This window comes from Gigantopelta aegis, chromosome 4 (assembly GCF_016097555.1).
Source record: "Gigantopelta aegis isolate Gae_Host chromosome 4, Gae_host_genome, whole genome shotgun sequence".
Lineage (NCBI taxonomy): Eukaryota > Metazoa > Mollusca > Gastropoda > Neomphalida > Peltospiridae > Gigantopelta > Gigantopelta aegis.
The window spans coordinates 116089568-116102724 of NC_054702.1; the positions used below are offsets into that span (position 1 = coordinate 116089568).

At 36.7% G+C, this 13157-nt stretch overlaps 1 protein-coding gene across 1 annotated transcript in view; it reads left to right on the forward strand.

Annotated features, from left to right (window-relative positions):
* The window catches only part of LOC121371866 (conserved oligomeric Golgi complex subunit 2-like), a 36517-nt gene that overhangs the window by 3807 nt on the left and 19553 nt on the right, over positions 1-13157 (forward strand). The window contains exons 2-5 of the mRNA XM_041498076.1: positions 8241-8402; positions 9136-9201; positions 9939-10019; positions 12472-12572. Coding sequence (XP_041354010.1) covers positions 8241-8402; positions 9136-9201; positions 9939-10019; positions 12472-12572 — 410 coding nt within the window. The remainder of the gene's footprint in view (positions 1-8240; positions 8403-9135; positions 9202-9938; positions 10020-12471; positions 12573-13157) is intronic.

Consider the following 13157-nt stretch of genomic DNA (forward strand, 5'->3'; position numbering starts at 1 on the left):
CCTTTACCTGATAGAAAAGGTTGAAATATGATAGGGATAAACATAATCAATTTGAAGGTTTTCATAACAGATAAACAGTGGTTTTCAAATACGTGTTTTACTTATTTGACCTTTTCCATACTTTCCATTGCCTGGACATGTACGAGGTTTTGACAACTAAAAGATAATAGATTTCTGCTTTTGAAAGAATAAATATATATATATTCTTTATTCCTCTTGTAGAGAGTTCGAACAGTACAGATTATCATACATACATAATACATAAAAGGCAATGCACAATGATTAATGGATAATACATAGTACTTGATACAAAATAAATAATAGGTAATATATACAGTGGCATTGGAATAAACGCATGGTGAGAGAATTACATGAAAAAGGTTATTGGTTGATCAGAATCACGCTCATATAAATTCACTCGCCACCCTGCCATTCTCTCTCTCTCTCTCTCTCTCTCTCTCTCTCTCTCTCTCTCTCTCTCTCTCTCTCTCTCTCTCTCTCTCACACACACACCACTATAAAGATCTGAACATTTGCACAAGAACAGACAGTCATGACTGTCTACAGTATATTGGTCTTCATATTGTTAACGTAATATATTTGCGTTATTTTATAAATGAAGTGTATGACACTTTCACTATATAACATAGATGATTCATCATCAATATTTATTGGAGGTTTACAGGACAGGAGTTTTGTAATAAAAATATCATCGGGGCAGTTATGTAATTCTACACTGAGGTCAATAGGACAGATATCAAGAAGCGTTGTCCAGAATGTATCTCTGGTTGTTGTTAAGTATGAACAACTAGTCATGACGTGTGTAAAAAGATCAGAATAGTTACTAGTACATAACGTACAAATACCGTGTACTGAGTTTGGCCTCCATGTAGCACATATATTTATCAAGTGATTTGCTTGCTCCTTTAGTGATGGATTTGACCGTGCAACTGACCAAGCTCTATGCACTTCGAGATTGGCATGAATTTTTAGAAAATGTGTTGTATCGGGGTTTAAAGAAATTCGTAACTGCCAGTTAGTTTCCTCAAATTCTAAAACATGTTTTCTTACAATTATATTCCAAATATGCTTACTAGGGAATACTGATGTTAGAAAAAATTCGTTGAGGTGATGCAGTAGATTATATTTACGAAGAATTGTGTATATATCCGCTGCAAAGCCAATATTTGAACGAACACACTGATTTTTAAAACTTAGTAGTCGAGTGACTGCTATTTTGTAAGCCAGAGTCCACACGGGGCATCGCAAAAGATGTCCTAAATAGTATAATTTGTTTCTATCTATATGTCCTTCGAGGGATATACTGCCAAGAAGTCCAAGACAAAAATCGGTTCGTGTTCTTTTAGGAAGACCCTGGATAATCTTTATTACAAATCTATATGCTCTTTCTAACGCCAATAGTTCATTTGTATTTAAATTATTCCATAATTCACTACCGTACAAAGCTTTTGATAGGCACAGCGAATGAACTAGTTTGACGCTAGTTACAGGATTAATTCCACGGCAGTGACAACCAGCCTGAACTAGAGACATGGCGGTGGATTTTATAGTTTTGCAAGTCTCGAGTGTTCTGTCCCAATTATTATTAAAGACCTTTGTAATTTAATGCCAACATGTTTTATGGTTGTTGAACATGGTAGTTCCTTTCCATACAGAATAAGTTTCGTATCCGGATCCTTACAGAAGTCAACAACTTGTGTTTTAGAAGCAGAGAATGTAAAACGCCATTTAGCGCTATATCGCTCACATATTGAAATCATATTTTGCATGACACTTGGAGTAGGAGAAATAATAGAGATGTCATCTGCTTGAGTTGGGCAAGAAACTCTAGTATCCAGGATCATTGCACCTTTGTTGGATTGGGTTAAATTATTCAGCAATTCATTAATAAACAATACATACAATTTGGGGGATAGTATGCTTCCTTGACACAATCCTCTTTTCAAAGGAAAGTGTGAAGAGAAACTATTGTTTACTAAGACCTGTAGTTTACAGTTTGAATAGATTGCTTCTAAAGTAAGCCAGACTTTGGGGGATATACCAGTTTCAGAAAGTTTCCACAAGAGACCAGAGTGCCAGACAGTATCAAAGGCTTTAGCACTATCTAGAAATGTAACAATTACTCCATCACCTCTTTCTCTATAGTGATTGATAGTTTCTTGTAGAATGAACGAAGTGTCAATGCTAGAAAGGCCTTTCTGAAAACCACATTGGTGAATATTAGGAAAACTTTCTGAAGAGTTCAGTTCTGGCATTAACGTTTCCAGCACTCTTTCAAAAACTTTAAAGATTACAGATAGAAGTGCAATACCTCGATAAGAGTCTCTGTTGGATTTCGACTTACTTTGACCTTTAAATAAACAGACTAAAAGCCCTGAATTCCAACCTTCTGGAATGTGCCCACTGTTTATTACCAAGGAAAATAACCGAGAAAGACAAAAATAAAGATAAGAACCTCCATATTTTAAGTGTTCATAGAATATTTTGTCTGGCCCACAAGACTTGTTATTTGGTAGCTTAGAGCAGATTTTGCTAACAAGAATGGGGGAAATATCAACACTAACTTTACTTGTAGCGGCAGTTAGCTTAAATTCTGAAACTTTCTTTTCAATAGTTGATTTAAAATTGGCATCAAAATGTTCATCTTCTGTGTCGCTAAATACTCGACTAAAATGTTCTGCCATAGAACTACAAATTTCTTGTGGTTGTGTTATAGTTGTATTGTTGACCTTTAAAGACATAATATAGCTACTTTTTTTCTTATTTCTAAGTTTGGTCCATAACATTTTGTGATCTGTTTCACAATCTTTATCCAAGGAGCTATAGAAGTCGCGTTCATAGTTTAAATAAGCTTCGTTTAATTTCGTGCGGAATAAATCTTTTGCCCTTTTATAAAATCTGTACACATTATATTGAAAACCGCGGGGCCTGCCGGCTACTATCCACAATCGCCTAAAATGTGACATATCTTTGTGGCATTCCTTAACTGTTTTAGACCAGTATGGTTTTACATGCTTGTTAAACCTTGAATAAGGAATTGTTTCTTTGGCTGCCTGATTTAATGTATGGACTATATCTAAGTGGAAGCGCTCAATTTCTGCTTTATTTACATCGTTATTGGGTATGTGTATTGGCCATAGCATGTGGGACACCGCAAACGTATAGTCCGACAATGTATGTGATCGCCTAGCCTTTTCCCATGATGGTTTTTTCGGGCACTGTGCCTACTTTATTAGTTATATTGTTTATCTTTACTGTACATATTATGGGTTTATGGTCTGATAATGAGAGCACATGATCATCTTTAACTAGAGCATTACTTATATAAGGAATTAACTCTTCGGGTACTATAATATGATCGATTGCAGACATCGGGCCACCTGCGTAAGCTTCGAAAGTGTAAGGAGGACCTTTACAAAATTCCTGAACGTGGACCGATACAAGACTATTTCTAATAAGAAATGCGTGACATAGATCACTTCTTTTGTTTGTTATAAAGTTATATCTCGGCCCAGCTATTTTAGCATTTAAGTCACCTATTATATAAACAATACCTTTTGCGCTATAGGCAATATACAGTTCTTCTACAATGTTTAAATATTCGTTAAATAAATCATCAGACAAGTTAGACGCAGGCAAATATACACAAAATATATAGATATTTGAGGAGTCACCGAGCACAATTTCCACTCCAACTATTCTATCACAGTCTACTTCAATTGCGTTACAGCAGTGCGCAAAACGATTGTGGAGTAAAATGGCGACGCCTCCTTTATTTACATTACGAAATACTGAAGGGTCACGTTCTGTTGCACATTTTACGAATGCAGTATAATTGTTATCAATAGAATTTAAAAAACTGCAGTTGTATTGTCGTAAGTGGTGCTCAGTGATACCACATATATCTATTCTATGATTATTTAAACATTTGATTAAATAAGGAGTTGCTGTCATGATACCTCGACAGTTCCAGCACATAAAATTAATATTCTGATATTCCATTGTCAGTGTTTCTGTTATTAAATTGGCTAAGAAACTTGTCTTTCGGTAACCAGGGTTTTACATATACCCCACTAGGCCAAAAGTCGGCACATTCGATTTTTTCGCGATGTTCGTAACATATATTTAACTGAGCAGAAGCGGACTTCATTGTATCTTTATTAAAAAATCTGAGAAAGGTTGGTTTCACACCTTTTTCTATAAGAAAATCTCTTAAGCCTGTTTCCGTGGAATATTTGCTGATACCACCAATATAAAATCGGGCTACTCTAGGCTTTCTCGTTACACCACAAAAAACTGATTGTTTGGCAAACGTTGCCCTACACTGGTCGCCGGGTGCCCAGACGCTAATCGTGTTTAAGCACACAGAAGAAGTATTACTTCGCTTGAAGTTTACAATGGGAGACTGATCGTCATGACTGCTGTGATGATTATCCGTTCTTTCGATCACTGACAACTGTTCACGAGCAGGGCAATCTCGACTAGTGGTACATTTGCTTGTACTAACGGGGGGTAATTTCGAAGATTGGTTTTGGTCAGTTTCAGAATTGTGACTCTCCAGCGAAGACGGTGTTTGGGCGTGTATATCAGGGAGTGCAGCTATTGTGTAAGGTGACTCAGTCATTGTAGATGTTGTCGATTCACGTACTGCACGGCCCTCATCTACCGTTATGCCAGTGTTAGAACCCGTTGTATATGTCTCCGTCGAATCAGTGGTTTCTTCTGATGCAGTCTGTGTAGTTGGCGTCTCTTTATGCAGTGTGTGGGATGGACGACTTGTGTTGGCAGTCGCTTCGGCATAGCTTTTTAATTTTAGCTGATGTCTCTGTTCTTTTTCTAGATTACCAAGGCGTTTCCTTAGATCAGTTGTCGATGTTGTCACCGATGTTACTAACGCCTTCAGTTCATCCACGCTGCTTTCCATGTCATTTACTTTAGAGTTTGTTAGCTGTACTTTTGATTTCAGTGCCATAATGCCCATACTTTTGTGATCTTCAACACGAGTTATATTTAAACATCCATTGTCGACTTTAGATTTTACATAGTTAAAGTCTTTCACAAGGGCTATATGCGATTCTCGTAGTCGTTTGGTTGCTCCAAATAGTTCTGGTAAAGGGTCGACAGTTTCTTTAACAGCAGCTAAAGTTTGAATTTGTGTTTTTAATTCACTTTTCAAGTTATCAGTGTCAGATTGAATATTTATGTTATTCTCATTGACCTTCCTAAGTTGCAGGAGCTAAGTCTTTTGTCACACCTGAAAGATTGCCACCAACCACCTCGGCCTGTAAAATTCACTCCCTGTGGACTTACTATTAGATTATGGAGTGGATGTGCTCAATCTAATTAAAATTAGCTCCACTATTACATGTGGATCTAACACCAGCCAGTTGGAGCTCATGTCCACCAATCAAAACCTTACTTGCAGAATCCTGCCAGTGATTTAAAAATAATTTGTAAACATTCCGAATTATCCTGAGGGTATACGATATGTTTCATGTGAATTATGAATGCCTTATTTAGACCAGTAGAACTAATTTTAATCGGATTGCTAACAACACTGCGTAGTCCCCAATGTCCAGGTAACATTTTGTCTGTAAATAATAATTTAAATATTGACCAATCACACTTCGCCTTTTATAACGTTATTTGGGAGCATACAAATTATAAAAATATCGGGCGAGTCTATTTTAGTGGCCGCAGTACAGCGAACCATACCAATACGTACGGGGTGGGTTATCAGTCTTAATTTTTACATTAAAAATTACTTATTTATTTATAAAAACCCCCAACTAAATCAGTCTTCAGTTTTACATTACAAATTATTTATTTTATAAAATAAAACATGTTTTAAGGCATTCGTAATTCACACGAAACATGTCATATACCCTCAGGATAATTTGGAATGTTTTCAAATTATTTTTAAATCACTGGCAGGATTCTGCAAGTAAGGTTTTGATTGGTGGACATGAGCTCCAACTGGCTGGTGTTAGATCCACATATAATAGTGGAGCTAATTTTAATTAGATTGGGATGTGCTGTAATAATGAAATGGAGCCATCTGAGTGGGGATGGAAGTTAGAAGGTGAAAAACTCATTCCGGTGATGACAGACAAAAGCCCTGTTCCAGAGGCACTTATTCAGATCATTCACATGGCTTGGCTAGGTTTTTAACGTGTTCATATACCTCTATGGTTTCGAACACGCCTATCTCGAGTCTGGCTTCCGATAAGATCGGAGGTCTGACTCGAGACAGGAAATACCTAAATATAGGGATGATTTAAAAATTTCGAAAATTACGACCAAAAAATAATAAAATAATGGTGAGGGGAGGTTAATAAATTTTGACTGCGTCCTTAAACTTGTATACACTTAATTTATAATTAATTAATAAATAGTTTGGCGCAATTTTAGATGGGGTGGTCTAAAATAAAATAAAATTAAACATTTAAAATTAATTAATACCCCAGAGATTAGGAGGAAGGATAGGAGGGTTGGCCCCAGCCCACAGAAAAGTTATTTTAGAAAAGTTTAAAAGTTATAAGAATTATCAATCATATTTTGAACCTTGGTGTGACCAGACAGAGGCCGGGGAAGAGGGGAGGCCAGAACCTACACTGAACCTAAGGCCAACTGAGATAATTCACTGCAACTGTTCGGGAGGGTGCACTACTTAAAAGTGTACCTGCAGAAAGCATGTGGGCATTTCAACTTATTGTTTTGCTTATATCCAATTAAGGTTCAAGCACATTGTCCTGGGCACACACCCCAGCTACCTGGGCTGTCTGTCCAGGACAGTGGGTTAGTTGTTTAGTGGTTAGTGAGAGAGAAGAGTGTGTAGTGGCCTTACACCTACCCATTGAGCCGTTAACAACTCGCTGTTTGGTTGGAGCCGGTACCGGGCTGCTAACCCTGTAACTACCAACCTGTTGTCCGATGATTTAACCACTGTGCCATCAAGGCCGATATGTGGGCATTGCCAAGATGACAACTGACAATATGACAAATGATCCATGATAGAACAGGATGATGAACAAGACTGCATCTGAGAAGCAATAAGATAGGATATTATGTGTCATGACGTCAGTGCTTATTCCCAGTGTTGTGCCTTGATTACGTCATGACGCCAGTACAAATGCAATGTCCATTCCAGGAACTACTGTTATTTGATAAACATAAATGAAAATAGCATTAATTATAACATCAGGTTAAAAAAAACTTGCAATTTGATGGTTATCAATCCGAATTTTGACGGTTTTTTGCTGGCGGCCAGCTTGTGGTATATTGACCCGCCTACATTATGTACAGCAATTTTGCTCAGAACAGAATTGCAGTCAAAATAACGACTACCATCACGTTTTCCCACCCTAATCGTGTATTGTGATCTATTTCGAGCTCATGGAGACCAAGAAATACTTACTTTGAAACGATCTTCACTTTGGATTAAAGGAAAAAAGTCCGACTGCGTCGGGGTTTTATAAAACGTGGTTATTGTTATCTGCCCTTATTGGAGGGAAATAAAACTCGAAACAGTCTTGTATGTGGAAAAGGATCAGTGAAGTCATTTCTCGTTCCATAATAAATACAAAAAATCCCCATAAAACTAAAAATGAATTAAAAGTTAATAAAATAACTTAAAAGTAAAGGAGATATTTTTGACATTTTTCTTTAAATATGGTGGGGAAACCCAGATTCTTCCATTGTAAAGTGTCCATGGTGTGGCATATTGATTAAATGAATGTTTTAAACAACAATTTAGAGCAGACAAAATGACAAGCATAATTACAGTGAAACCTCTCAAAACCAGATGCTAAATGTTGTAACCACTTTTTATAACAATTACCAACTAGGGTGAGCCCTGCCTAATATTTTTACATTTATAATGCCAGATGCTAAATGTTGTAACCACTTTTTATAACAATTACCAACTAGGGTGAGCCCTGCCTAATATTTTTACATTTATAATGCCAGATGCTAAATGTTGTAACCACTTTTTATAACAATTACCAACTAGGGTGAGCCCTGCCTACTATTTTTACATTTATAATGCCACAAATTTTACTGTTATATTTAAAAGACATCGTCACTGACATTAATTAATAAAAACTTTCTATTATATGACACTAGCACAGCATTACCAGAAAGTCTACTGACTCGTTATTAATTTTGTTGTGTATAGATGGAGCCATGTTTAATGTCTTGAATTATTTGTGTTGTTTCAGACGGAGTTCCACGTGGATAAGTTTGTTGTCGAGTGTCGTCGCCACGTGCAGCTCGAAAGTTTACGAGACGACCTCAATATCTACCTGAAGATTCTCAAGAGCGCCATGATTGAACTCATCAACAAGGACTACGCAGACTTCGTCAACCTGTCAACCAACTTGGCAAGAAATATCAAACTTTTTAGTGAAATGTCGTAATGTTATTAATGTTATTTTTTGAACCACTGATATCTAAAATTTCTTGGTTTGGTCACAAGATAATGTTATGTTATTTTAGTTTATTTAAAACACAAGTTTACAAGAATAGCTACTTTAATATGTAGGCAAGTACAGGCATCGGATGGCTGTTTGTAGAATGTGCAGAAATAGTTACTTTAATATGTAGGCAAGTAAAGGCATCAGTTGGCTGTTTGTAGAATGTGCAGAAATAGTTACTTTAATACGTAGGCAAGTACAGGCATCAGTTGGCTGTTTGTAGAATGTGCAGGAATAGTTACTTTAATACATAGGCAAGTACAGGCATCAACTGGCTGTTTGTAGAATGTGCAGGAATAGTTACTTTAATATGTAGACAAGTACAGGCATCAGTTGGCTGTTTGTAGAATGTGCAGGAATAGTTACTTTAATATGTAGGCAAGTACAGGCATCGGTTGGCTGTTTGTAGACTGTGCAGGAATAGAACAGTCTGTAATGTGGTTTGTCAGGACTTTTGTGGTTTGTAAATTTATATAAAAGTTATAAGTTTAAATTTGTAACACATGTCAACTGTAAGATGTAGGCAGAGGTCTTAATCTAGGCATTGCCTGTTGATCAATATCGAAGATTGAAAATGAAAATGAAAAGCATTAAGAAATATTGTTTAAAACCCCCAGTATATTTGTGTTGTGTGTTTCAGGTTGGCATGGACAAGGCTATCAGCAGTCTGACAGTTCCGCTCGGACAACTCAAGGAAGAAGTTCTCGTAAGTTGTACTGTCCATCTGATCTCAAACTCATGACTGGGTGTGGTGGCTTGAATGAAGACTAAACCCTAGGATATTTTCTGTTCCAATCGGTGGTTTACAGCTGGTTTTTCAAGAGCTGTCTTATGCCATGTATCATGTATGGCATGTAGAACATCCCTTGATGCTGTCCTGAATAGACTATGTGGTATAAATGTATATTCGCCATGTTACTCACATTTACGTTGTTTTATTTATACAGTGAAATGTCAGTGTTTCGACCTCTGTCAAGAAACAGTCAAAAGACATCATTTCCAACAAAAACTAATTAATCAGTCCCATTCACACATCCGTGAACAATATTTCAAGATCATATGTAGTCCGCATAATTTTACTTACAGAACTGATTGTTCAATTCATATGAATTATGTTTGCATAACTTAATCTTGCATTGAACTAGCACTTTTATCAAGTATATCCAGCTGAAACTAAGTTTAAGCAAATAAAATAGAAACTAAATATATTTTATTGCAAATAATGTGGGTTTTTTAATACATGTGTTTTGTAAAGTGACTTTCAGAAAATGTAATATGTGTATAAAGTAATTAATTTGCGGTTCGCATGAATTTGAAGTTGTGTAACCAGTCAGCACGTGAACTGTTCTCATGCAATATTGTGCCATGCCCACCATAAACTGAAACGGTTTTATTCAGTTCCTTCAACACAATGATATAATAATGGTGTACTGTTTGTTACAGAATGTTCAGACCGCGATGGACGAAGCGATAGCAGCTGTTGAAGAGAAACTCAAACATCAACAAGAGATCCAGAATAACAAGGTAGTGTTTGTACTGTCTGATCACCCATTGTCTAGGTAATACTCAAACAGCAACAAGAGATCCAGAATAACAAGGTAGTGTTTGTACTGTCTGATCTCCCATTGTCTAGGTAATACTCGAACAGCAACAAGAGATCCAGAATAACAAGGTAGTGTTTGTACTGTCTGATCACCCATTGTCTAGGTAATACTCAAACAGCAACAAGAGATCCAGAATAACAAGGTGGTGTTTGTACTGTCTGATCACCCATTGTCTAGGTAATACTCAAACAGCAACAAGAGATCCAGAATAACAAGGTGGTGTTTGTACTGTCTGATCACCCATTGTCTAGTTAATACTCAAACAGCAACAAGAGATCCAGAATAACAAGGTGGTGTTTGTACTGTCTGATCACCCATTGTCTAGGTAATACTCAAACATCAACAAGAGATCCAAAATAAGAAGGTAGTGTTTGTACTGTCTGATCACTCATTGTCTAGGTAATACTCAAACATCAACAAGAGATCCAGAATAACAAGGTAGTGTTTGTACTGTCTGATCACCCATTGTCTAGTTAATACTCAAACATCAACAAGAGATCCAGAATAACAAGGTAGTGTTTGTACTGTCTGATCACCCATTGTCTAGGTAATACTCAAACATCAACAAGAGATCCAGAATAACAAGGTAGTGTTTGTACTGTCTGATCACCCATTGTCTAGTTAATACTCAAACAGCAACAAGAGATCCAGAATAACAAGGTGGTGTTTGTACTGTCTGATCACTCATTGTCTATGTAATACTCAAACATCAACAAGAGATCCAAAATAAGAAGGTAGTGTTTGTACTGTCTGATCACCCATTGTCTAGTTAATACTCAAACATCAACAAGAGATCCAGAATAAGAAGGTACATGTAGTGTTTGTACTGTCTGATCACCCATTGTCTACTTAATACTCAAACAGCTACAAGAGATCAAGATCACCCATTGTCTACTTAATACTCAAACAGCAATCACATTGTCTAGAATACTCAAACAGCAATCCAGAATAACAAGGTAGTGTTTGTACTGTCTGATCACTCATTGTCTAGTTAATACTCAAACATCAACAAGAGATCCAAAATAAGAAGGTAGTGTTTGTACTGTCTGATCACTCATTGTCTAGTTAATACTCAAACATCAACAAGAGATCCAAAATAAGAAGGTAGTGTTTGTACTGATCACTCATTGTCTAGTTAATACTCAAACATCAACAAGAGATCCAGAATAACAAGGTAGTGTTTGTACTGTCTGATCACCCATTGTCTAGTTAATACTCAAACATCAACAAGAGATCCAGAATAAGAAGGTACATGTAGTGTTTGTACTGTCTGATCACCCATTGTCTAGTTAATACTCAAACAGCTACAAGAGATCCAGAATAACAAGGTAGTGTTTGTACTGTCTGATCACTCATTGTCTAGTTAATACTCAGACATCAACAAGAGATCCAGAATAAGAAGGTAGTGTTTGTACTGTCTGATCACCCATTGTCTAGGTAATACTCAAACAGCAACAAGAGATCCTGAATAACAAGGTAGTGTTTGTATTGTCTGATCTCCCATTGTCTAGGTAATACTCAAACAGCAACAAGAGATCCAGAATAACAAGGTAGTGTTTGTACTGTCGGATCTCCCATTGTCTAGGTAATACTCAAACAGCAACAAGAGATCCAGAATAACAAGGTAGTGTTTGTACTGTCTGATCACCCATTGTCTAGGTAATACTCAAACAGCAACAAGAGATCCAGAATAACAAGGTAGTGTTTGTACTGTCTGATCACCCATTGTCTAGTTAATACTCAAACAGCAAGAAGAGATTCAGAATAACAAGGTAGTGTTTGTACTGTCTGATCACCAATTGTCTAGTTAATACTCAAACAGCAAGAAGAGATCCAGAATAACAAGGTAGTGTTTGTACTGTCTGATCACCCATTGTCTAGGTAATACTCAAACAGCAACAAGAGATCCTGAATAACAAGGTAGTGTTTGTACTGTCTGATCTCCCATTGTCTAGGTAATACTCAAACAGCAACAAGAGATCCAGAATAACAAGGTAGTGTTTGTACTGTCTGATCACCCATTGTCTAGTTAATACTCAAACATCAACAAGAGATCCAGAATAACAAGGTAGTGTTTGTACTGTCTGATTAGTAGCATTTTTTTGCAGAAACCTATGAATAATTGTCTTTCAACTGTAATTGCCCAATGTTCGTATTTTATTATTACTAGCCCAGATTTGTACAGAGTTTATAGTAGAATTCCAGTATTATGTGATATTAACTATTACTACTGTTAGCTCAGTAATATACTAGCATTATTACTATTAACCTCATACTATATAATACATTTGAGTTTATTAGTGTTTTTGGTTTATGCCTGCTAGTGTTGATATGGGTTTATATCGTGTTTTCATCATTATTTTCTTACGCAGGCATGTCTACAGCGTCTGTTGAACATCACTCAGTCTGTGGAGAAGATTGAACACCTGCTGGGAATCAAGACATCCTCTCAGTCCACCTCACAGTCACCGGGGTAAGGACCAGTCAGTAATCACATAATGCTTAGTAGGAGGGCAGGGTCATGGGTGCCTACACCTGCTGGGAATCAAGACATCCTCTCAGTCCACCTCACAGTCACTGGGGTAAGGACCAGTCAGTAATCACATAATGCTTAGTGGGAGGGCAGGGTCATGGGTGCCTATACCTGCTGGGAATCAAGACATCCTCTCAGTCACCCTCTCAGTCACCCTCTCAGTCACCCTCACAGTCACCGGGGTAAGGACCATTCAGTAATCACATAATGCTTAGTGGGAGGGCAGGGTCATGGGTGCTAACAAAATGTTCTTCAGGAAGGAGGGTTTTTTTTTTTATTATTATAAATAACTGAATCGTAAATTTGCTTTGCACATTTTTTTCTTTTATAAAATAAATTAAACAATTTAATAAATTGACTTGCATTTAGATGAACATTTATAAATGTAACACTGAACCACAGCAAATGAATTTATAGTAAGCGAGACATTTAATTCAGAGAATATTAGGGGTTGTTTTAGAACTAGATTAATGCTAAATGTTAAATCGTAAATAATTTCTATGTTTACTGAGTGATCAGTTGATA